Source organism: Columba livia, chromosome 28 (assembly GCF_036013475.1).
Source record: "Columba livia isolate bColLiv1 breed racing homer chromosome 28, bColLiv1.pat.W.v2, whole genome shotgun sequence".
NCBI classification, from domain to species: Eukaryota; Metazoa; Chordata; class Aves; order Columbiformes; family Columbidae; genus Columba; species Columba livia.
Genome location: NC_088629.1, coordinates 1,207,159 through 1,232,512, shown reverse-complemented (window position 1 = coordinate 1,232,512; position 25,354 = coordinate 1,207,159). Strand labels below are relative to the sequence as shown.

Below are 25,354 nucleotides of genomic sequence, written 5' to 3'. Positions count from 1 at the left end.
CCATTTTATGTGCTGAGGTGATTCTGGTGCCGCCACTTTGAGCCCTGAGGTGATTCTGGCGCCATGTTGAGCCCTGAGGAGATTCTGGCGCCATTTTGTGTGCTGAGGAGATTCTGGCGCCATGTTGAGCCCTGAGGTGATTCTGGTGCCATGTTGAGCCCTGAGGTGATCCTGGTGCCGCCCTTTTGAGCCCTGAGGTGATCCTGGCGCCATTTTGTGTGCTGAGGTGATTCTGGTGCTGCCATTTTGAGCCCTGAAGAGATTCTGGTGCCGCCCTATTGAGCCCTGAGGTGATGGCCCAAAACTGCCCGAGGACTCGCGGTTTGTTCTCCCCCGTGCACAGGGATGGTCACTGCTCTGATCCTGCTGGCCACACCAGTGCTGATATTCACAGTCACATTCTGATATTTCATCTCCAGTGCTTCTGAAAAACGCCCCTTTATGGTTTTAATTCCTTGGCCCGTGCCGCTCGCTGTTGCTCCGGCACCGCAGCTGCATCCCAGCAGGAAACCCAGAAATACCCACTTAGGTAGGAAAGCGTCATTTACCGTCGCGTTTTACAGCCGGTCCCTGCTGAGAACCCCTCCTCACCGTGCCGGCAGCCCCTGGGGAGCAGGAACAGCGTCTTCCACCCCATATCCCTGCAAAGGGACACAACGCTGTTAAACACGAACCCCGTGTCTCCACGCAGACGCATCCTCTGTGGGAATCGCCGGCGCCTCCGAAGCCTGAAAAGGAAGCTCAGGAGCTAAAATACACCCTGGAAACCTTCGTGTACAACCGCAGCCCTGTATGTGACCACTGGGCACGGTGACAGTGCAAAAGTGCCACCGTCACGGCCTCCGGGAAGGGTCGGGAGCTGGTTTTCGCGGTGCCAAGACATCACCCAGACCCCTCCAAAGGTGCGATCTGGACACCTCACACCCCCACACGGATAATTAACAATAACGAACAACCCCGGCGGTGCCTGGAAACCCACGGCTGTGGCGATGAATGCGCAGCCTCTATTTTACCTTGGAAAGAAAACAACGCCAAAACCCACCTGAGATGGAAAGAGCCGCAGGTGCCCACTCAACCCCCTGCCCTGCGGAGCCATTTGCTTGCGGTTTTCCCCTCCCTTGTGCAAGTATAAAAACCCCTCTGTCTTTAAGGAGCTATTGAGCAAAACAATAGGTTATTTTGGTTTTTTCACCCCTTTTTTCCCTCCACACGGCAGCGGGGAAAGCGACGGGGCCACCCGCAGCGTCCTCCCTCCTCGGGCTGCAAAAACAAAGGGCAAACACCCACAGAAAGGTGGAGACCCGCGGTACGGACACGATCCCCTTTCTCCTTGGAGCAGCGTTAACCCCGAGCCATTAATAAAACCAGATTTCGCCCGGCATGCAGAGATTAAACCCATTTGGCCTGGTCTCCGTGGGCAGTGTTGGGAACCCAGCTCTGCCGCGCTAAGCCACTCAAACTGGAAATTAAGCTCGAGGGTTTTAATCACCTCTCAAAGAATCCCCTGGACCGCTGGAGGTATTTTTAGGATTTACAGGTATTAACTAAATATATGTCTATTAAGAAGAAGCCTGATTTATCAATTTATCACATTCCAGCAGCCGGATGAATTTGGGGGCAGGCGGGTGAGTTTTGGGGCCGTTTCCAAAGCCGGCGGCGCAGCCTCGCTCCAGCTCCCCCCGGTTTATTTCCAATGCCCTCAGCAGAATAGAAAGAGGTCTTTAATTTTATGAGAATGCGAAAAAAAGACATATTTTTAGCTTCATTCAAAATATTAACTCGTGGATATTAAACTGAATTCGAAACTTAATTAGTTGTTCGGCCCAAATCATCAACTAAATGTACACGCTGAGATGTCAAAATGCTCTTTAGAAATGTAAGCATTAGAACACCAGTTTTCATTAGGGTTCATTCCCTCAATTATTTATATGTCCCCACAATGAACGTCTTCGACACACAAAGACCTGAAAAATGTGAAAAAATCTAGTTTTGAAAAATATTACTCAGATTAATTCTTATATTGCATTTAATCTATAAAGGCAAACGTGCTACTTCGTCCAGAGCGTTATCCGGTGTTTATGTATTTCTGCTTTTATAGCCTATCAGACTAATTTATAGCCAATATAAACCAAACTACAGAGCCTGTTCATGTCTCCAAAGTGTAATATGTGACATTAGGTGTTTACCTTGGCGTTGTAGTTTCAATCGGACTCCCAACAAGCAGCAACGAGCCCGCGTGGTTTTCCGAAGCGCCCCCCAAACCACCCAGCCGGACCCCGAAAGGCACGAAACCGCTTCCCGTGAGGAACAGAGGGCTCAGAAGCACTTCTAGATGTCCGTATATATCATATATTTGTGTGTGTAACTACACATCCAGAGCTGCATACTTACACACCCGCACAGGTAAATATTTATAGATACTGACCTCTTCAGATTAAAGTCCAAGGCACTTTTTACAGTGAACAGGTTAAAGCCATAGTTTAAAACGCGCCTGTTTCTGGGTACAGCTCGGGTTTATGGCAACGCCGCGGGGACGGGACGGCCCCCGCCCCGGCCCCCGCCAGGACCAGGGATGGAAGCCCAGGGCCGGGTCCTGGCCACGGAGACGGGCGAGCGGCTCCCGCCGGGGGGTCCCGCGGCACATTGGGGCGGGGGGAAGAACACTTGGGGTGGAAAAAGGAGCAGAACGGGGCGCACGGAGCACCCAAAAATGACTTAATCCCATGAGCAGCTTTTCCTTGCAAAAACCCCTTTCCGTCACCCCGAGATCTCTTAGAGAAGCTGGGAGCCTTGCAGCAGCGTCCCCTCCTCAAGCTGCTGAAAAATCACCTTTCCCCCCCAAAAAAAACAACCACAGGGGTCTGAGTTGGTGGGGAGGAGAAACCCAAAGGAGAGAGGGGTGGGGGGACCAAGCACCCTAAAAAATCCCTGGGGGAACCAGCCCCTCTCCTCTGGCAGAGCTATAACCCCCCCAGTCGCATCCCAGCAAGGAGCAGCTGCCACCAACAATCACCCCATAAATGGGGGGACAAATGTGTGGGGCAGGAGCACCCCCAGCCGGGTCTAACTCCAGGCAGCCCCAGTTTGGTCTCTGCTGGGGGATTTCAGGTCTAGGAGGTCACTGGTGCAGGGACTGGACCCTACTGGGTTTAACGGTGACAGTGACAGCACGGCAGTGATTGCGGCTCCGGCGGGAACGAGCCGGCGTGGGGGTTTTTTAGGGTTTTTCAACACAAAAGCAGCGGGAATTTGTGCCGCGGGCACCGCTCGTTCCCAGACACGGTCACATCGGCCGGGAAGGAGCGGGAGGGCTGCAAAAAGAACATTTCAATCCTTACTCGCCTGCAGATTTTGGCTGAACGGGGCTCGGGTCCAGCCGGGTGAGGACGAGATGCTCACAGAGTCGATGGTGCGGAAGGTTGAGCCCCCGCAAGCTCAGCGCGATTCTCTGCCGCGCTCGCGGCTTCGTCCTCCTGCATCAGCATCATCGGAACCTGAGGCCCAAGGGAGCGAAACCTCCCCAGGGTAGGGATTTAAAGCCAAAATCAGCCCCCCCGGCACAGCGGCCGCGCTCCCTCGGAGCTTTTTGTGCTGGGAGAGCAGGACGGGGCTGTTTGTTCCACCATCCCGGGGGGGGGAACAAGGGAATTTTGGCTCTTGTGCTGGGGGGCTGAGTCTCTCCCTGGGCTGGGGAGCCGGGGGCAAATGGCTTTTCCAAAAGGTGCTGAGACCTCGGGGGGAAAAGTGTGTGGGGTGGGCAGATATTTCCAAAACTCCGGTGCCATTGGGGCGTGCGGGTCCCTGCTAAAAAGAAGGAATTAACAGGGGGTGCAGGGGGAAGGATGAGGAGTTTGGGGAGCATTTTTGGGGTTCTGCCTCCATCCCCCCCCAGGAGCAGCGGCTGTACTCAGAAACAAGACATTATTTGGCAGCAGGCTGGCGTCGCTGCGGGTCGGGTACAAAACCATAATTGAAAGTTACAATAACCTTTATAATATAGCAATATATTTCATAGTTAAAATAAACTATTATGCTTTCCCCTATTGTTCGTTAAAAAAAGAAGCGAGCGGTACAGAGGCGGAGACGCAAACCCAAGTCGAAGCTCCTTCAGTCCGGACACAAACGGCTGCGAGTTTGCAGAGAGGCCGGGGGGTTCCTGGGACGTTTCCTCACAGGCGGCGCAGGGACGAGGTTCGTGGAGAAAAACAACAAAAAATAACCCAAAAACCCCCCAGGGTTGTGTGGAAAATGAGGCTGGGTGGGTCCTGGGGGGCTTTGGGGTTCGGCCTCGTTGGCGCGGGGGGGTCGGGTGCTTCTCTTTGGGATGAGAACTCAGCGTCACGGGTTTTGTTCTTGTGCTTTTCCTCCGCCGCGGTGGTTGGTCCCGGCTCTTCTGGTCCCTTTTGTCCCTTTGGGGACGCGGGCTCCAAAATGACACTCTCAGGTGTGAGCAGCGGCTGGGGAGCAGTTACCGGAGCTGTTACCGGAGCTGTTATGGGGAAGCTCCAGCTCAAGCTACCGATGCCCGGGGCACAATACGGGGGGGACACCTGGACCGGGGCTGCTCATCCACTGGTGGGGACACGGCGGTGGCTCTAGGGGGACACCCCTGGGCCCACAGCCCCCCGGTACCGGGGCTGCCACAGGCTGGACCGGAGCAGCTCCCGGCAGCGGGGCCGGGGGGTCAGTCCGGTGCTGGACTCAGGAGGTGCGGTGAGCCCGGTGCTCAGGGTGACGGGTGGAGGGGGTGGGTGATGTGGGGTGTAGGGGTGTGCGATGGGAGTCCAGGGTCTGAGGGATGCTCGGTGTGAGATGGTGGCCCAGGGGTGTGCAGGACATGGGGTGCAGGATGGGGATGCAGGAGGAAGGACGTGAGGTGCAGGGTGACAGATAAGGGGTACAGGGGTGCACAGGACGCAGGGTGCAGGATGGGGGAGATGAGGGTGCAGAGATCCCAGCATTCCCCCAGGCCCAGCATCCCCCGCACCGGCCGCGGCACCGTAGCTCCTGGAACCGGCGCTTCGCTCCAGCGCCCGCTCCTGTCTCACACCCTCAGGTTTCCCAAACTTTGGCCCGTAAGCATTTTCTCACTGGCGATACCGGTTCTCGAGTGTCGATCATTCCTCCGGCTCCCTGACACCCCGGGATCCACCTCTGACACCCCGGGATCCACCTCTGACACCCCGGGATCCACCTCTGACACCCCAGCCCCGTCGCGCGTGGCCTTCGCTCCTGTCTGAACCCCAGGAACAGTCGTTTTCCCTGCAGGCTGCTGGAAATGCCGCATTTCAGGCTCCTTCTCAGAACTCACACCTTTTTCTCCATTGCCAGGCCAGAATCTCCTTACAGAGCCGGGCAGAAGCTTCTCCTGCCGGGGAGCTGAAGGGCACATGTAGGTGCACAGAACAGACCTGGGGGGGCTGCCCAGGCTCCCCCCACGCTGTGGTGGCACCGATGACACAAGATGGGAAGAAGGGACAAGCTGCTCGTCCCCACAAACCGAGCGGCCGAGGACCCGACGAACACAACGGGAACAACCGCGACCAAGGGGCTCAACGCAACTGCAAGCTCGTTTCGCAGCAGCCTTCCTCCTCCTCCTCCTCCTCCTCGCCAGGGGATAACGCTCCTCGCTACCTCCCGCTTGTTCTCTCCGTAACGTTAATTGCAGGGCACAAGGAATAAAAACCCACCTACCACCGGCAGCAAGTGGAGCTTTCAGCCAGCAATTCCTCCGGCCCCGCCGACATGCGCACCAAATCTGGCGTTATTTATGGAAGGGCAAAGAGTTACGAAGGAGGAAATTGCAGGCTGGGTGTACCTGGAGTAGCACAGTGACTTTGATTACAATTACTGACACTGCCGGGCGAGGTGTAATTAATATCGCGGAGTAATTACACGGTTGCTTCATCTGTTTAAAAAATATATAAATAGCCTCTGCTGAGTTTTCATTGAAAGCAGCAAACACCAGCCCCAAAGCCGGAGCCCGAACGCGACCCCGGGGCAGAACTGGGGAGGAAAATAAGGAGGAAATGGTGAAAGCAAGAACAGAAAATGGCCAGTTCCAGAAATAACCAGGTGGTGCCCAAGGGAACCTCAGGAAGCTGAACCGGCAAAGAACTAAAAATAAGAAAGAAAATCTAAGCAACAGGGGCAGAGCGCCGGCGCGGCACGGTGCTGCGACCCCCACGCGGCACGGCGGCGACAGGCTTGGTTTTAACCAGATGAAGCACCTGCCCCCGCTACGCCACCCCTTACCAGCGACCCCCCCGTGGCCCCGGTGCGTTCGGCACTGCCGGTTGGGTTCAAGCGCCGACGGGGTTTTTCATCCGGTAGCAAAGAACCCATGGGATCCCAAAACGTGGCGACATGAGCACCTGGGGACCCCCCCGGTGCTGGGGCTGGCCTGCCAGCCCCTCCTCACCATCGCCGGCGCGGCCCCCCCGCGCGTTAGGCACTGCGGTCCCGGCTCCGGCACATGGCACCAGGCAGAATGCGACACCGAGGAGCAGAAATAAAACACTCATGGCTCTGGGGAACCCCCCCCAGGCGGGTCACGGCCAATACAAGTTGGGGTTCGCAGAGGTCCCACTGATGGAGCCTGTGCCAGAAGCCACCGTGTCGGTGACACCGCGATGGTGACAGTGACACTGGGAGTGCCCGGGGGTGTCCACGCAGGGGGGGGGGACACCCGTCCCTCTGCTTCTTTGCTTCAGTGCTTCTGACTTTGTTGGTTTTGTGTGGTTTGTTTTGTTTGTTTTTCAAATGTGAAGACCTGAGATTGTGCGTGGGGCGACACGGACGCCGGCGGCGTCCCCTCCCGTCCCCTTCCGTCACCACGTCTAGAGGCACCTGAACGGCGGAGGGCGCGGGGATGCGATTCCCGATCCCAAAGGCGTTGGCAAAGCTCCGGCCCCACCGGCTCCGAGGACCAGAAGAAAAGCCAAAAAGAAAAACCAACCAAAAACATCCACGGAGACCTCGGGACCTGCGCGGAAACGCTCCCCGGGGGGATGTTTTAGCAGCTGCTCGAGCTCGTGTACGGGGTCGGGAAGGAGGTGGAGCTGACGCCGATGGGGCTCTCGGAGAGTGGCGTTTGGGGGGTGCCCAGTGGCACCGCAACCCCCCGTGTCTCCAGGACGGCGGCGAGCAGGCGCTGGTGCTGCTGGCGCAGCATGTCGGCCATCAGCAGCGGCAGGGAGTTGAAGGTGGCGCTGAGCTGCTCCAGTTTGGATTCCAGGCTGCCCAGTTGTTTCTCCAGGTCCTCGCTGCGGTCGTTGAGCTCGGTGATGAGGTCGTACATCACGTTCTGCATCTGCCGGGGGACGGCGGGGGGTTAGTGCCAGCACCGAGCCCTGCAACCCTTTGTTCTTATTAAAATACGAGGGATGAATGGAGCTGAAAGCAGAGCTGGAAGGAGCAGCGGGTGGGAAGTCCTTCAGGATTTCAGCGCAGAGCAAGGAGCATCCTCCGTATTCTGTCTGAACTCACAGGAACCCCAAAACCCCTCAAAAAACACCTGGAAAACACCTCCCTGCTCGTGTACAACAGTTGGACTCGATATCTTAAAGGCCTTTTCCAACCTAAATGATTCTATGACTGGGTGCGTGAGGAAGAGCGTGGTTGTCCTCCCGCTGCTGAGGCCCCATCTGGAGTTACTGGGAGCAGTTCTGGGCTCCCCAGTTTAAGAAGGACAAGGAGGGAGCCCAGCGCGGGGACACAGAGCGTGAGGGGGCTGGAAAGGCCGGCAGAGCTGGGGCTGTTCAGCTGGAGCAGAGGAGCTGAGAGGGACCCGATGATGTGATCGATACCCCAGGGTGGGCGGCAGAGGATGCACCAGATTGTTCGGTGCTGCCCAGCGACAGGACGAGGGGCAACGGGCACGGACTGGAACACGGGGATTTCCACCCGAACACGAGGAGGAACTTGAGTGCTTTGAGGTGCCGGAGCCTGGAGCAGCTGCCCAGAGCTGTTTGGAGTCTCCTTCCCCGGGGACATTCAAACCCCATGGATGTGACCCTGTGCCACCCACTCTGGTGACCCCGGGCTGGGGGATCTCCAGAGCTCCCTCCCCAACCAGGCTGGGGTTTGGGTATTTCTGCCCCAAGATCCACCCGGCTCAGCCCTGGGACCTCACAAGGGTGATCACCCCACAGATCCACTTTAGTTTTTGCAAGTGAAAAGAAACACGAGGGCTTGTGGGGGGGTACAACTTGCCTTTGACAGGTCGACCAGGGTGTTCGCTTGGTCGCTCAGCTTCCTCTGCTCCATCTTCACACTCCGCAACCTGGGAGGGGGAAAGAACAATGTGGCTGAACCCCCAACCACAAACCTGCCCACATCCCGAGCGATGGGACATTGTCCCCATGTCCCTGCTGGGGGCTGGAGCACAAATCCCCCCCCGGGCCCTTACTGGTGAATGGCTTGGAGGAATTTCCTCTGGTGCTTCCTGACTTTGGCGTGGTCGATCTTCTTCAGCAGTTTTGTGTGCTTGTAGATGAGCCACGTTTCCCGCAGGACGTTGGCGGCCGCATTCTTGATCTGCAAGAAGAGAGTCGGCTGCGGGTCAGCGGGATGGGGGATTTCACCGAGACACCCGTTTGGCTCCTGGACCAGTCGCTGCAAGAGCGTTTGACTCGTCCCAGCTGGAGCGAGATGTTCAGCCCCGCTCCCGCACCATCTCCTGCAGCTTTGCAAAGGGTTTGTTTTCCCAAATATCTGGGGCGAGTTCAGAGAAGGGAAATGGGCTGGAGAAGGAGGTTGAGGTTGAAAATTTGGGGTAGTTTCTCCCGCAAAGGGCTGTGGGTGTTGAACAGGCTGCCCAGGGCAGTGCTGGAGTCACCATCCTGGAGGGGTTGAAATACACAGAGATGAGGTTCTCAGGGCCAGGGGGTAGTGCCGGTGGTGGGTTTTGGTTGGATTCCATGATCTCGAGGCTCTTTTCCAACCCCAGCTCCTTACCCGCTTGGTGAGCTGCGTGTCCATCATGAAGTTGTGGACGTGCTTCTCAGCTTTGGTGAGTTCCAGCTTCCGCGCCACCACGGCCACCACCAGTGCGGTGCAACCAGCACCCTGCATGGGGACATCACCCTTAGTCACCCACATACAGCACCAACACTCCCACCCTCACCATTTCAACCCTGTAATTAATTAAAGCTCCACCCCCCCGCAACGAGGAGATATCACACAGCCTGAGTGTCCTTGAGCTAACGATGTGCTGGGTAATTAACAGGAAAGGCTGATGATCCCCAAACTGGGACCCCCCCTGAATCGCTGCCTTTCCCCACAGTTCGTTTATCCTGGTGATTACCACTGAGCCGCCATCCCTGGCACGGCTTTGTCTTTGGAAAGCAAAGGTGCCTCCGCTCCCCGCCGTGCTCGGCGCTCTCCCCCCTCCCGGCATGCTGGCACAGCACCACGGCCTGGCAACCGCGCCTTCATTTATTAAAGAGTCATTAATTAATGTCATGCTCTGAGCCGAAGCCTTTAGCATCCCCTGAGCTCTTGGCTCCTGCTGCTTCTCTCTTCCCGGCAGGGCAGCTGCGGCTCAGGGAGCGCCCGGCATTGGGGGGTCCCCATGGGGGGTCCCCACTCTTGCTGAGGTGGGGGCTGCGCAACCAGGGGGCACTGGGACAAGGGACACTTTGCCAGATGGTCCCTTGGTTCAAAGTCATTGCTGGCTGGCAGGAGCTCTGGGAGCACCCAGTGCCATGTTGGGCAGAGCTGGGGGGCTGGGAGGGCTCTGGGGCACCCCACAAGTTGGGAGATCTCTGGGGCGCCCCGGGGAGGCCCCAGGGGACAGTGACCTCTGGACGCGGTGCAGCGGTGACGCCAGGGGAGCGCGGGGGTGGAGGGGTCCCAGCTGCTCTGGCAGCACTTGGGATGGCGATGGGAGCCAGGAGGGGAGCAGCGATGGCCAAAGGACTTTTGGGGGCCCCCTGGGGACGTCCCCGACCCCGCCACAATCCGGCTGCCCCTCACCAAATAAACCCAAATCCACGAGCCTCAACCATCCTCCCCTTAACCAAACCACCGCGTCCTGCTAATTACTGCGCTCATAATAATTGCAATTACAGCTTTGACGCCTTGTGCACGGACAAGCCGGCCCAAGAAGCTTGTCCCCGGATAATTCGGTGGCCCTGACGCCACGGCGGGGACGGGTGAGCGGCGCGGCGCGGCCGTTACCATGATGCCAGTGAGCAGGCAGACCCCCTTCCCACAGTAGGTGTGCGGGACCATGTCGCCGTAGCCGATGGAGAGGAAGGTGATGGAGATGAGCCACATGGCGCCCAGGAAGTTGCTGGTGACGTCCTGCTGGTCATGGTACCTGCCGGGGAGACACGGGTGTCGGTGTCACCACGGGGGACACCTGGGCACAGCGGCTGCGCGGCACAAGGGTAACATTAATCAATTAACAACGGGGCACGATGTCCTGGAGCGACGGCGTTTGCGCAATTTCTGGCACGAGAAAACCCTCGTGGAGAAAACCAGAGTGAAAACTCGAGGGAAAGAGCTTCTGCTTTCGGTCAGACGTGTCACCGCATCCCGGTGCTGCCGGCTGCAGCCACGCGGTGATGGGACGAACAGCTGCGGCTCTGCAAAGCCCCCACGTCCTCCCCCGCGTCCCGTTTCCCCCGCGCCGCCCCCGGGGACGGATCCCACGGCGCCGCCGGCACTTGGAGCGGCTCAGGCGCTCCAGACGGAGCACACGTGGAGCGGCTGCAGCTTCGAGGATACTGCGAACTTTCCACGGCCACGTTCCTGCCGAGCCGCCAGGTCAGCGGCCGCCTTGGCCGGCCCGGCAACCGGCTGCGGCTCTTCCGGCAAACACATAACCGGGGGCCACGGTGCCGGGATGCTCCCAGGGATGCAGCCCCAGCTCTGGGCAGTGGGACCAGCACCAAAGCCTTGGTTGGAATAGGGGGCAGGCAGCACCTTCGCCCTGCCATGGGCAGCACAATCACCCTCCTGCCCGCACGTGTCCCTCTCCCCAGCGGCTTCTCCCTCCTTGTGAAATCAGGAGAGGGAAAACAGATGGAGCTTTTGGCAAAACCCCCTCCCCGGTTCATCTCAGCTCCACAGCAGTTGGGTTTTCTCCTCTTCTGAAATGTTTTTCCCCCCCAAGTAACCGGACACTCGATCGAGAGGTTGAGGTTGGATCTGAGGAACAATTTCTCCCCAAAGGGCTGTGGGTGTTGAACAGGCTGCCCAGGGCAGTGCTGGAGTCACCAGCCCTGGAGGGGCTGAAACACACAGAGACGAGGTTCTCAGCGACATGTTCAGTGCCAGGGGAGGGTAACGCTTGGACTTGATCTTGAGGGGCTTTTCAACCAAAATGACTGATTCAATGAGATCCTGGCACACGAGAAAGCTCCCTCAGCCACAGCTGGCCCCGGGAACATCGTGCTCCGGCACAGCCGGACAGACGGATGTTGCCTCTTCCAAGATGCGCTCTGAGCTGATAAACAGGAGCTGCCGCCACCGGTTCGACCCCAGTGTCCATTTCCACCTCCCCCTTGTCCACCCCGTGGGCACAGCCGGCGCCACGGGCATCGCCCCGGTCCCACGGTGCCATGAGCATCGCCACGCCGGCCCCGCTTTGGCTGACCCCACCGCGGCGAGGAGCTCCGGGCCGGCTGCACGAGCGCGCACACACGTGTGAACACGTGCGAACACACGTGCGAGCGCCGCGCGTGCCGGCGGCGGCAGGGCCGGCACCGCAGGCAGCGGGCGAGGTTGCTTAGCGACTCGCTGCCTCCCCAGAGCCGCGGCCCCCCCGTCGGCAGCGCTGCCGCTGAGCCCGTGGGCACCGGCGCAGCCCACGGTGCCGAGGGGACGCACCACAGCCCGGGGACCCCGTCTTGGAGCGGCACAGCGCTGGATGGGGGTGGCCGTGCAAACCAAAGCAAACTGGTTTCCAGCGCAATCTGCCAGCAGTGGGGACATGGGGACACGGCCTGAGTGGCCTTTGCGGGGACTGTGCGGCAGTTTGGGGACAGAACACGGCTCAGGGGTCCTGCAACCCCCCAGTCCTGCATCCCCCCCAGTCCTGCATTCCCCCCCAAGTCCTGCAACCCCTGGTCCTGCATCCCCCTGGTCCTGTATCCCCCCCCAGTCCTGTTTCCCCCCCGGTCCCACATCACCCCTGTCCTGCATCACTCCCCAGTCCTGCATCCCCCTCAATCTGCATCCCCCCTGGTCCTGCATCCCCCAGTCCTGCATCCCCCTCCCAGGTCCTGCATCCCCCTGGTCCTGCATCCCCGCTCTGGTCCTGCATCCCTCCATCCTGCATCCCTCCATCCTGCATCCCCTGGTCCTGCATCCTCCTGTCCTCCATCCCCTGGTCCTGCATCCCCCTGAGCTCCCTCATCCCGCAGCTCCTGCATCCCCCTGAGCTCCCCCATCCCGCAGCTCCTGCATCCCCCCGGGTCGGTGCACCCCAGCCCAGGAGCCCCCCCAGGTTCACGTCTGCCGCTCTGTAGACAGAGGGAGGTGGGGCAGCTCATGGCAGCTGCAGCGCTGATGATCTGCAGCGCTGATGATCTGCAGCGCCTCGCTTGCATCATTTCTATTCTATTTGTTTTTTCCTCAGCATTGACGGCTCTTTATTTACATGGTGTTTTCCAGCCCGAGCCCCCCAGGTGCAGAACGAACCCCTCGGGGAGCCCGGCCGCCCACTCCCCGTTTAGGACCTGAAGCAGCGCACGAATCTCCAGCGCGTCCCCAGAGCATCGCGGAGGGCGGCAGGAAGGCAAACGCAGCCTGGAAATCTGCTCAGACCCCAGCGCGCGGCTCCTCTGCGCTGCCACGGCCGTAAGCCAGGGCGACCACCCCAGGGTGCCAGCCGGGGAAGAGGAGGGTGACCTTCCTCCCAGAAGCAAACTGGGTGTCCCAGGGACCCCAGGGTGCTGGTGGGCGCGAATCTCGCACCTCGATTCTGCGGGTGGCGCCGAATTAAAAGGATTTTGGGTGATTTTGTTAAATCCACAGACACCCAAGGGCAACACGCGCGTTGTCTCAGGTGCTTTCCTGCAGCTCTGAAAGCCTCCGGGGCGATTTGCGTTGGTGTTTTGGTGGCAGAATGGTGCTGAGTTTGGTCTCCTGGGACAGGACACCCTGGGGGGACCTGCCCTGGGATGGACGGTGCCACCGCTACCGCGCGCCATGACCAGGGAGAAACCCCCCGGTGCAGCGCTGGGGGGCTCGGTCACAGCCCCCCTGTCCCTTTGCGGGACAAAGAGGTGCTGGCGGGTCCCCAAGGGATGGAGGCGCCGCGGTACCGGTAGCCACAGCAACCCCACGATGCCGCCCGGTTTGTCACCGTCGGGTTGTCATGGCAGTCGCTGGCAGCCACGCCAGAGCCCGCGCCAGGCGCCACCAGCACCTCCGGCCTTCCCCCATGCACGGTGCCCCTGGTGCTCCCCGCCAGCTGGCACCGCATTGTCCCCCCGGCACGGGGACGTGTCCCTGGGTGCAGCACCGGCAGGACAGGGCTGGCCCTGGGGATGGGGACACGGCAGCAGAACCTGCGGCTGCTGAGCGCCCGGAGCTCAGCATCCCCCATGGTGCTGGGGCACCCCGAAACACCGCGCGAACCGAAACACCGCGTGAACCGAAACACTGCATTCCCAAAACACCGTGTTCTTGAAGCAACATGTCAACCAAAATACCGTGTTCCTGAAACACCACATTCCCAAACTGCTGAGGATCCCAAACCATTGCACATCCCAACCTGCCGAGCATCCCGAACCACGGCTCATCCCAAACCATCGCGCATCCCGAAACACCGCAAGTCCTGGAACACTGAGCACCCTGAACTATCGCACATCCCATAACACCACGTAACCCAAACCATCGCTCATCCCAAACCACCATGCATCCTGAACCGTCGCTCATCCCAAACCATCGTGCATCCCAAAACACCGCATGTCCCGAAACACTGACCATCCTGAACCATCGCTCATCCCAAACCACCGAGCATCACAAACCACTGAGCATCCTGAACTATTGCACATCCCAAACCACCATGTATCCCAAACCATCATGCATCCCAAAACACCGCACACCCCAAACCATTGCTAATCCCAAACCTCTGAGCATCCTGAACCATCGCTCATCCCAAAACACCATGTATCCCAAACCACCATGCATCCCAAAACACTGCATACCCCAAACCATTGCTAATCCCAAACCAATGAGCATCCTGAACCATCGCTCACCCAAACCACCATGTATCCCAAACCATCGTGCATCCCGAAACACCACGTGTCCTAAAACACTGAGCATCCTGAACTATCATGCATCCCAAACCACTGCTCATCCCAAACCATCGTGCATCCCGAAACACCGCATATCCCGAAACACCGCGCATCCCAAACCACCGCTCATCCCAAACCACCGCTCATCCCGCCCCCCGCAGCCCCAGCCCCTCTCACCTCTCGCACACCCGCACCGTCCACGCCGCGATGATCCAGAGCGAGATGCTGAAGACCAGCAGCACCGTCCCGGGGCAGATGGTCATGAGCGTCTTCATGACGAAGCGGGTGTTGAAGTTGATCTTGTTGAGCGCCCCGATGCTGCGGGAGGAGGCGTCGGTGAAGAGCTTGCTGTGCAGCAGCATCACCCGAGCGATCAGGTAGAGGCGCAGGAACATGGGGATGGACAGGATGATGTCCACGTCCGCCTCGGCCCGAGAAGGCGTGTAGGAGAAAGCCAGGCGGGCTGTCCAGAAAAATTTGTACTCCCCGGGGATGGGGTGGATGGCACAAACCAGCATCTCCAGGCTGATGTAGAGGATGCGCTCGTACGTCATCGCTATCCGCCAGTCGTCGGCTCCGTTGTCGATCACAAAGAGCTACCGGGATGCAAAGAGCACACGGTTACCGGCATCCGGGCACGGCTGGGGATGGATGGACGGATGGATGGATGGATGGAGGAGGAAAAGGTGGGAAGGAGCCTTTGCCATCCCCGCCGTGGCTCTGCCTGTGTGTGCCACGCTGGGGAAACCCTGGGAAGCTTTGGGGTGCCCGGCCTCGAGCGCACCGGCACAAACCACACCGGTGTGAGCCACCCCGGCCCTTTTGCTCCCGCCGGTGTCACCGACGGCCACCGAGGGCAACTTCTGGGGAGGGAACACGGCAGCTGGAGCAGCCGGCGATGGGATCTGGTTGTCACGGCAACCGCCAGTTCATCCTGGGTACCGGTGACTGAGTCGGGGTCTCTGCGAGGGCCGGGGGGCGGCAGCTTGTGCTGGTCCCTCCGTGATGGGGACCAACCCCGGCAGCCTCGGGACAACTTGTCCTGGAGTGATGGGGACACCGGTGTCACCACAGCAGCCGGGGCCGTGCTCAGGGCCTCTTGGCAAAGACGCCGTCGGGAAGGGATCCAAGGGGGACGTGGCTGCCGGTGCCACCGCCACCGGCGTGTCCTCGACCCTGCTAAGCACAGGGTGACCCTGGGCGGGGGGGCTGGCACAGCGCCGGGAACAACCCCCCCGCTTTGCCAGCACGGCACGGCACGGCACAGCACGCAGGGCTCTCCCCCGGGGCCGGTAAGCGCCGCCGGCACTGACTCACAGAGCGGCCGTCCCCGGCCACCTCCCTTTCTGTTCCGAAAGCTCCTTTTAGCCGCTTTTGTTTGAGAAAATTGTTTATATAAAAGAAAAAGGCAAATAAAGAAGCAAAGCTCCAAGCTGTGAAGGGAGATCCTCAGCGCGTCAGGCGCTCGCGGCTGACAGCCCGTTCCTTCCTGGAGAGGGGTGTTCACAACAAACAGCTCAGCGGGAGGAAAGAGCCCGGGAGCCTTTTGGCTGCGGCGCTGGGCTCGGTTTGCCACGGGCCGGCCGAGGAGGACAAGGAGACAAAGGGGGATTTGGGCATTTCCCCCCCTCCCCTTGCACCAGCCCTGCGGCGCATCGCTGGGGTTGCCATGGGAACCGTGGGTACCGGGGCATCCCCAGCATCCCCAGCATCCCCAGCTCCAGCGGGGAAGGAGACAAGAGGCTGAGGAGGGGGAGCAGGAGGATCTTGTCACCTGCAGCCCTGGCCGGGGGGGCAATGCACTTGGGGACCCCCCCAGGAACCCCCTGGGGACCCCCCGGGGACCCCAAATCATCCCAACCCAGTGGGTGGAGGGGACACGCAGGACCCCAGGAGCGCTGGGGAAACTGAGGCACGGCGAGAGCTGCAAACGCCTCAAAGGATTTAGCAATTAATGTAATTAATACTGAGGGAAGAGGCCAAAGCCAAGTCGTTCCCGGGGATCCAGCGGGGTGACCGCAGCCGGCAAGCTGCGGATTTACAGCCGGATTATCAGCGATCCCTTGATAAGCCCCTCCGAGATAATGAGTGATCGGCATCCGGCGGTGCGAATCAGCTCCAGTTCATCCCAGTCCCTTCCCGCCACCATGACCGGCCCGGTGGAGCCACCGGGGACGTTTCAGTGGCTGGGACCGGGACCCCGCGGGGGGACGTTGGGGGGGACGTCGGCGGTTGTTTGACCGGCCACCGCAGTTGCACAACCCACTCCCAAGAACAACAAGCGGAGGAAACCGCCGACCCCAAGCACCAACCCGCCCCCCCGGGGTAAATATTATTCCAGTGAAAGCCAAAGCTCGCAAATATTTGCTTTGAGTGACCTGGTGAGGGCGGGGGGGACAAGGGGGGTCTCCCCGCACCCCCACCCAGCGAAGCCGCCACCGTCCCCCGGCATCGAGCGGGACAAGGTGGGACCTTTGGTGACCCAAAACCCCGGTGCATGGTTCCCCCCGTCCCCCCAAACCCGGCGTCGCGCCAAAGCCAGATCCCAGTTCAGCCTTGCGGAGCAAACTGGGAGCTTTGGCTTCCCCGGTGCGCCGGGCGGGCAGGGAGGAAGAGCATGGCCAGCCCTGATTAGCGAAGGATTTCACCGTTTACCTTGGCACCGCGGCGGCTCCGAGCCCTTCCTGGCCGCAGCCGCCTCTGTGTCCGGGCAGCCAGGCCTCCCGTCCCCCAAAACCCCCCCAGTGTCCCCAAATCCCCCCCAGTGTCCCCAAGACTGCTCCCTGTCCCCCAAGACCCCTCGCTGCCCCGAGCCCCTGGCTCCGAACCGGGTACCGCATCCCACGGGAGCATCCGCCACCCCACCCCGTGGCTCGGCGCCGGCGTCGCCGGGACCCACCTGCACCTCCCGCGTGTGGTAGGCGATGATGAGCCCCAGCAGGATGACGGTGGAGAGGCTGATAAGGCATTTCAGGGCCAGGGAGAACATGGAGTCCTGCAAGGAGAGAGCGGGGCGGGCGTTACCGGGGGGACACCACCGCGATCTGCACCCCCATGGAGGCACTGACCCCCCCAAACCCACATCCCCCCAACCCCGGTGCTTCAACCGCGCCGGGGCAGCGATGGCGCCGTCGGCAAGAGCCGCACGTTCCCCACAATGTTGTTTTAAGCTGGTTTTGCCACCTTAATTCCCAGCCTCCCCTGGCTGGACCGCACGACACCAGCACCCCGGCCGCATCCGGCGTGAGCCCCGTCTTACGGCGCCCTAATGGATGGTTTAATTAGATCCTCCTGTTAATTAGCTCTATGTAAATCCAGCCGGCCCCTGGTTCACTGGTGAGCCAAGCGGCTGCTCCCGGGGTGGGGCGGGGGGAGCGGGATTGACCGTCCCCTCCCACGGGGTCCCCTCCGCACCCCACTTCAGTCACCGGCACGTTCACGCTGCTGCCGGCCACTGACCAGCTCCACCAGTGCCGCGGCACCGGTTACGTCCAAACCAAGCTGCCCCGTGCCCGTCCCGCATCACCGGTCCATCTGCGGGACACTGGGAACCGGCACGGTCGTGGCACCCCAGACAGGTTCATGGCACCTGAGACCCAACTCGCTCAGGACATGCTGAGATCTGGTACATTCATGGCATCTTGAGACCATGGCATGAACCAGCACGATCATGGCATAAGAGACCAAACACGCTCTTGACACCCTGAGATCTGGCACTGACACCCAACACGTTCACGGCACCTGAGACCAAACACACTCATGGCACCCAAAGACCCAACACATTCATGGCACCCTGAGATCTGGCACTGACACCCAACATATTCATGGCACCCTGAGACCAAACACACTCCTGACACCCCGAGATCTTGCACTGACACCCAATGTGTTCATGGCACCTGAGACCCAACACATTCATGGCACCCTGAGATCTGGCACTGACACCCACCATGTTCATGGCACCCTGAGACCCAACACGCTCATGGCACCCAAAGACCCAACACACCCATGAAATGCTGAGACCCAGCACCCTGACACCCAACCTGTTCATGGCACCCAAAGACCCAACACGTTCATGGCACCCTGAGACCAAACAGGTTTGTGGCACCTTGAGACCCCAACGTGCTGAGACCTGACACACTCATGACACCCTAACACCCAACACGCTCGTGGCACCCTGAGATCTGGCACCCTGAGAGCCAACATGTTCATGGCACCCTGAGACCCAGCACCCTGAGACCTGGCACACTCATGGCACCCTGAGACCCAACATGCTCATGGCACCCTGAGACCCGGCACCCCAACACCCAACACACTCGTGACAACCCCAGCACCCCAAGCTGTCTCCGGTGCGTCCCCGGCGCGTCCCCATCCCCGCCGGGCCGTTCCAGCCCACCGCAGGGACTATTTGCCGCGGAAGGTGGCGGCGCATTGTTAAGGACTTGGCTCCGGCCGTGCAATTGTGTGGATATATAATGGCTGGTGCTGAGAGAAGCGCCGGGGACCAAACAAACGGCTATTAATAGGCAAACTTCCCGGTGGCACCGATCCTGCCCAAAGCACGGGGCCGCTGGGTCACCGGCAGCCTCGCAGGGACGCGCCGGCCCTCCCGGCACAGGTTGCCACGCACCCACCGCATTGACCGGTGCTGGATCCAAAGGGACTCGGCAGGAAAAGCCGCTGCTGGATCCCCCGCTCGCGGCAAACGAGGCGGTGGGGAGGACTTGGCTGGGGATGCTTCACCGCGGCGGTGCCGCCGGTGGCTCCAGGACACGGCGGTGCTGTCCCCACGGCGGGACGGGCCCCATCCCATCACCGCGTCCCGGCTCAGCCCGGCCTGGGGAGCACGTGGCGGCGGCCGCGGGGCGAAGCTGGAGCCGCGCCAGGGCCGGCAGCACCGACTCCCCCGACACGACAGCTGCCGGCGGCCCCGGCGCTTCACCCGCGGCCACCAGCTCCGGTTTCCCACCAGGGGCTACCGGGAGGGATTTATAGACGGTCGCTCCAACCCAGAGCCGATGGACCGAGGGACCCCCCGCTGCACCGCGGCGGAGCCGGGGCGGCCGCACGGCGCTGACTCACGGGGTCTCCTGTGGCTGACACAGCAGCGCCGGCGAGCGTGGCAGCGGCACAGCCGGCGTCCCCGGCACGTGGGCCCGGCCAGGGCGGCCGCGGCTCAACAGGCGGCACGGCCGGGTGGGGACGGCGCTTTGGTGCCGCTCACGGGGAGCGGGAAGCGCCGTGAAGACGCTCTGGCCGTGACCCCGAGCGAATCGTCCCTTCCCACGGCGCGGAGCCGGTGATGCGCTCAGCACCGCGATGGGCCAGAGCCAAGGGAACCGCTGCGGGCAACCGGGAGCTCCTGGCCAACGGGGCACCGCACAGGGTCCCACGGGACCCCCGGTGCGTCCCCCCTCCACCCGCTCCGGCTCCGTCGCCTCGTCCGCGCTCGAGCGGCCCCTTCCCACCCGGTTCCTCCCCGCGGCACAGGGACCCCGCCGGCACCCATGGGTGCCGATGGCTTCCCTCGCTGGGTCGGTATAAATAACGTGCCAGATGTCTGTACAAAGCGTTATTCATACGGCTGCCAAGCAGCGGGAGCCGGAGCGGCGTGGGGGGAGGATTCCAAATCCAAGGCACCGTCCTGCGAGGCGAAAAATGGCAAATCATGGAGAAAGGGGTGTGGAGGAGGAGGGGGAGGCGCGGGGGGCTCGTGGCGCTGCCGGGGATCGTGGTGCTGCCGGGGATCGGCACCCAGGCCACTGATGGCACCGGTGTCCCTGTCACTGGTGGTGGCACGTGGGGCAGCTTCACCGGGACCCGGCGCAGCGTCCCCAGCCCGGCACCGACACCTGCGGCCGCCCCCGCGGCCCCAGCCGGCCGGGGTGTCCCCGTCCCACGCTCCACGGGGGAAATGGCTCCGTGTTCATCCCATGGGGTGGCGTATGGGGCAAATGGCTCCGTGTTCATCCTGTGGGGCAAAAGGCTCCGTGTTTATTCTATGGGGTGCCGTATGGGGCGAATGGCTCTGCGGTTGCGCCAGCGGGCACTGTATGGGGCAAACGGCTCCATGCTCATCCTGTGGGGCAACACATGGGGCAAGCGGCTCCGTGTTTATCCTACAGGGCAACATATGGGGCAAAAGGCTCCATGTTCATCCTATGGGGCACCGTATGGGGCAAACAGCTCCATGCTTATCCTATGGGGCACCGTATGGGGCAGAAGGCTCCATGCTCATCCTATGGGGCACTGTATGGGGCAAACAGCTCCATGCTTATCCTATGGGGCACCGTATGGGGCAGAAGGCTCCATGCTCGTCCTATGGGGCACCGTATGGGGCAAACAGCTCCGCACTCACCCCACTGGGCACCATATGGGGCAAAAGGCTCCATGCTCACCCTATGGGGCACCATATGGGGCAAACAGCTCTGTGCTCACCCCACCGGGCACCATATGGGGCAAAAGGCTCCACGCTTATCCTATGGGGCACCGAATGGGGCAAACAGCTCCATGCTCACCCTATGGGGCACCCTATGGGGCAAACAGCTCCGCGCTCACCCCACCGCTCACCGTCCAGCGCCGACAGCCCCGCGCCCGCCCCCCCGAGCCGCCGGTACCTTGGAGTAGAGCCCCCAGGAGAGCTCGGTCTCGATGACCATGACGACGATGCCGAACATGCCGAAGATGAGCGCGTAGTCGCTGAGCCGCTTCCTCTTCTCGAACAGCGCCCGCCGGTGCCCCAGCCGGTACCCGATGTTCTGCGCCTTGCGCTTGGGCCCCTTGGCGAAGGCGGCGGGGGCCGCGCGGGCGGGCGGGCGCTCGGGCCGGTGGGCGGCGGGCGCGTGGTTGTCCTCGCGCGAGACGACGATCTCGGGGGGTCCGCCGGTACCGAAGAGCTGCAAGGGCTGCGCCTCCGGTTCGGCCTCGATGAGGTTCCGCCGGGATGCGCTGAGCCGGCTCAGGGGCTTCATCACCCCCCCGCTGTACTTGCAGGAGCTCATGGCGATCTCGGTGAAGGGGTTGCTGTCCCGCCGGTGCACCAGGGGGCTCGGCTGCCGGTGTTTGCCGCTCGCCGGTCCCGAGCCCGCCGGGTGGTCGCCGAGGTTGAGCTGGCTGCCGTGGCGGGAGGAAGGGTGGAGGGCGGCGGGGGCGGCGGGAGGAGGAGGAGGGGCCCGGAGCGACCCGGGCGAGGAGTGCAACAGGCTGTGCTGGAGCGGCGGCAGCGCGGCGGGAGGCGGCGGCGCCGGTGCCCGTTCATCCCCCGGTAACGGGCACGGGCAGCGAGCGTCTTCCTCCAAATCGCCCACGCCCGAGTCGTGAAGATGATGCCCCGATGTTTCCATAACGGCGGCACCGGCGCCTCGTTCCCGGGCACCGGTTCCGCTTTCCCGGGGTTCTGTGGCTCATGAATGGGGCGCCGCGCGCGCTCCCCGCCGCCGCCGTCGCGCGCTCGCCGCCGCCGCCGCCCCCGCCGCCGCCGCCGCCACCGGTTGGCCCAGCCCCGCAGCGCCATTGGCCGCGCCGGGGCTCCCCGCAGGCTGACATCATCCCCCCCTCCCCGCCCCTCCCCGCGCCCCCCGGCTCCTGCGGCCCCGCCGGGACCGCGAGTTCGGCACCGGCACCAGCACCGGCACCGGCACCGGCGGCTCCACAGCGCGGCCGGTGTAAGTTGGGGAGTGAGCTGCGGGAGAGCGGTGAAAAGGGACCTGGGGACAGCGGGGTGACCATGGAAAAGGGGTTAGTTCAGATACCGTGAGGATATACTTGGGGAACGTATATATATAAATACATGTGATATATACAGCCAGAGCACCCTGAGAACGCCCCATCTGGTCTGATCTGGGAAGCTAAGCAGGGTCGGGCCCGGTCAGTACTTGGATGGGAGACCAGCTGGGAACAGCGGGTGCTGTGGGCTGAGCCAGCACTGGGCCCTTGTGGCCAGGAAGCCAATGGGACCTGGGGGGGGTTAGAAGGGGGTGGTCAGTAGGTCAGAGAGGTTCTCCTGCCCCTCTGCTCTGCCCTGGGGAGACCACATCTGGAATCTTGTGTCCAGCTGTGGCCCCTCAGTTCCAGCAGGACAGGGAACTGCTGGAGAGAGTCCAGCGCAGCCACCAAGATGCTGGAGGGAGTGGAGCATCTCCCGTGTGAGGAAAGGCTGAGGGAGCTGGGGCTCTGGAGCTGGACAAGAGGAGCCTGAGGGGGGACTCATTGCTGGGGATCAAGATGGAAAGGGGCAGTGTCAGGAGGATGGAGCCAGGCTCTTCTGGTGACAACCAGGGACAGGACAAGGGGCAATGGGTGCAAACTGCAACACAGGAGGTTCCGCTGGAAGATGAGAAGCAACTTGTTGGGGTGAGGGTGGCAGAGCCTGGCCCAGGCTGCCCAGGGGGGTTGTGGAGTCTCCTCCTCCTTCCCCCAGGACTCGCTGCCACAGCGATGGGGGGGGTTGGACCATCATCTCCCTCCCCAAATCCGAACCCCCTGCCAGGGGTCCCCCCCCAATAGGTATTAGAGCAGGAGCCGTCTGCTCGGGGAGGATAATCCACAGGGAATAATCGGCTGCTGGAAACCTATTAAAACGCACCACGGAGCACCCAGCTGTGACCCCCCCGCCGGGCAAAGGGAATTAAAATGAACCTCAACACCCATAAATCCCTAATGGGGGGGGGTGCAGGGAACGAGGCCTGGAGGGGTCGGGGTTCTCCGCGGCGGAGCTTTATTTGGGGATGGGGGGACGCACACGGTCCCCGAACCCACGGGGGGGGTCACAGCTGGTCCCGGAGCCACCGCAGCAGCGTCTCCAGCTGCTCGTCCAGCGCCAGCTCGTCCCCGTCGTTGGTGACGACCCAGTCGAACGTCACCCCCTGGTCCAGGCCGCACTCGGACTCGGCGTCGTCCACCCCTGGGGCGGAGCAGAGGATCCGTCCGTCTGTCCATCCGGGGAAACCGGGGGGGACGACGGAATCACCGCGTTCGGGGGGGGGGGGGGCGCCGCGCCGCTCACCCACCGGCAACAAACACCCAGTTCCTCCTCCTCCTCGTCTCCTCCGCCGCCACCACCCGCACCGTCCGCACCGCGGCCCCGTACACGTCCCGGAACCACTCGACGTCCGACAGCCGCCGCGTGTCGCTCACCACCTGCACGGGGGCTCCGTCAGCGCCGCGCCCCCCAAAACACCCCCCCGGCGTCCCCAGGGCGCTCACCCACACCGGCTGCACCGTCCCCTCCACCGCCGCGCGGCAGAAGAAGCCGGGGTCGGCGCGGCGCTTCTCCTCGCCCCAGCGGATCATGTCCTGCCGGTACGACTCCTTGTAGGCGCTGGCGTCCAGGAGCCGCTGGAAGTCCAGGCCGTGCTCCTGCGGGGACAGCGGCACCGGCTGTGCCACGCGGCACGGGACGGCACAACACGGCGGGCACTGTGTCCCCGAAAATAAGCCCTACCCCCAAAATAAGCCCTACCCCCAAAATAAGCCCTACCCAAAAATGAGCCCTACCCCAAAAGTAAGACCTATCCCAAAAATAAGCCCATACCCAAAAATAAGGCCTACCCCAAAAATAAGTCCTACCCCAGAAATAAGCCCTACCCAAAAATAAGGCCTACTCAAAATATAAGCCCTACCCCAAAAATAAGCCCTACCCCAAAAATAAGACCTATCCAAAAAATAAGCCCTACCCCAAAAATAAGCCGTACCCAAAAAGTAAGACCTATCCCAAAAATAAGCCCTACCCCAAATGTAAGACCTATCAAAAAAATAAGCCCTACTCCAAAAATAAGACCTACCCCCAAATTAAGACCTACCCCCAAAATAAGCCCTACCCTGAACATAAGCTCTACCCCCAAAATAAGCCCTATGTGATTCTTCAGGATGCTCGAAATATGAGCCCTACTCCAAAAATAAGCCCTAGTTACAGCTCATTAAAAAAGTCAATTTAAACAGCGTTCAGGCTTGTAAATAAGTACAATTAATTGGCAATTAACGCAGCGGGACAGACAGACCCTTCACCAAGAAGAGCAGAATCGCATTCGTTAGACCCCGCGAGACCCAGAACAAGGGTTGAAAAAAGGAAACAAGAAGCTCAGGACGGAGTTCAGGGTGATGCTGATGGTCCAGAGGGCGATGACGTGACTATATTTGAATAAACGTTGATTTTTTTGTTCGAGAATAGATTGTTCAGGGAAAAATAAGACACCTCCTAAAATAAGCCCTAAGGCACGAATTAATATAAGCCCGTGTCTTATTTTCGGGGAGCAGGGCGGGCGGTACCTTGGCGTACTGCTCCTTGAGGGGCCCGGACAGGCGCAGGACGGCGCAGACATCGGGGCCCAGCCTGCGTAGAGGGGTCGGTGCCACCGGAACAGGCGCTGGAACCGGCACCGGAGCCGGCACCGGGCCCGACGGCTCCACCCGGTACCGGCCACGCCCCGTCCGGTGTCAGCCCCGCCCCCTGTAGTGGCTCCACGCTCTCGTGTTGGCCCCGCCCTCCTGTACAGGCCACGCCCCCAGCAGCGGCTCCACCCACCCGTGCTGGCCACGCCCCCATACTGACCCTGCCCCATTGGTTGAAGCCCCGGCCCTGTACTTACCCCGCCCCCTCTACTGATCTCACGCTATTTGTTATAGCCCCGCCCCCCTGGTTGAAGCCCCACCCCCCTGTACCGACCCCGCCCCCGTTCAGGTCCCGCCCCCCTGTAATGACCTCGTCCCATTGGTTGAATCCCTGCCTTCTCGTACCGCCCCCGCCCCACTGGTGGAAGCCCCACCCCCTGCACAGACCCCGCCCCCTGTGCTGGCCCCGCCTCCTCCTGCCGGCCCCGCTCCCTGTCCCGCCCCCGCCCCCGGTACCGGTTCCCCCCGCCCGGGGCCGCTCCCGGTACCGGCTCCGCAGCTCCTCGGCCACAAAGTCCTTCCCCGATTTCCGTTTCCCGCTCAGCAGCAGCACCACGCGCGGCGCCGCCATCCGCGCGCCCGGCCACGCCCCCCGACCACGCCCACCTCGCGGCGGGGGGAGTCGTCTCGCTTTGGCCCCGCCCGGTGGCACCTCCCACCCCCTTTTCCTTTTCTTCCCCCCGCCGGGGAGCCGAGTGGTACGGCCCAAGGAA

General features: G+C 61.5%; 2 protein-coding genes and 1 pseudogene across 5 annotated transcripts; 1 reads left to right on the top strand and 2 right to left on the bottom strand.

The window, feature by feature from the left end:
- Positions 1-1,720: 1,720 nt before the first annotated feature.
- KCNN3 (potassium calcium-activated channel subfamily N member 3) lies at positions 1,721-21,765 on the bottom strand. Of its 2 annotated transcripts, none has more exons than XM_065043004.1 (8): positions 20,870-21,765; positions 17,155-17,250; positions 14,433-14,851; positions 10,072-10,324; positions 8,959-9,069; positions 8,411-8,538; positions 8,215-8,284; positions 1,721-7,312 (listed from the first exon to the last, which is right to left on the bottom strand). In XM_065043004.1, the coding sequence occupies exons 1-8, from the start codon at positions 21,593-21,595 to the stop codon at positions 7,016-7,018; spliced, it is 2,100 nt and encodes a 699-aa protein (XP_064899076.1). In that variant the 5' UTR covers positions 21,596-21,765; the 3' UTR covers positions 1,721-7,015. The 2 variants fall into 2 exon arrangements, with proteins under 2 accessions (XP_064899076.1, XP_013226353.2); XM_013370899.3 differs by having other exon boundaries at positions 10,183-10,324; positions 20,870-21,762.
- A 283-nt stretch (positions 21,766-22,048) lies between these two features.
- LOC135576621 (5S ribosomal RNA) lies at positions 22,049-22,167 on the top strand (annotated as a pseudogene).
- A 778-nt stretch (positions 22,168-22,945) lies between these two features.
- Positions 22,946-25,287, bottom strand: PMVK (phosphomevalonate kinase). Of its 3 annotated transcripts, none has more exons than XM_065043170.1 (5): positions 25,130-25,287; positions 24,519-24,582; positions 23,457-23,609; positions 23,261-23,390; positions 22,946-23,154 (listed from the first exon to the last, which is right to left on the bottom strand). In XM_065043170.1, the coding sequence occupies exons 1-5, from the start codon at positions 25,210-25,212 to the stop codon at positions 23,018-23,020; spliced, it is 567 nt and encodes a 188-aa protein (XP_064899242.1). In that variant the 5' UTR covers positions 25,213-25,287; the 3' UTR covers positions 22,946-23,017. The 3 variants fall into 3 exon arrangements, with proteins under 3 accessions (XP_064899242.1, XP_064899244.1, XP_064899243.1); XM_065043172.1 differs by having other exon boundaries at positions 25,098-25,224; XM_065043171.1 differs by lacking the exon at positions 24,519-24,582 and having other exon boundaries at positions 25,130-25,263.
- Between the last annotated feature and the right edge of the window lie 67 nt (positions 25,288-25,354).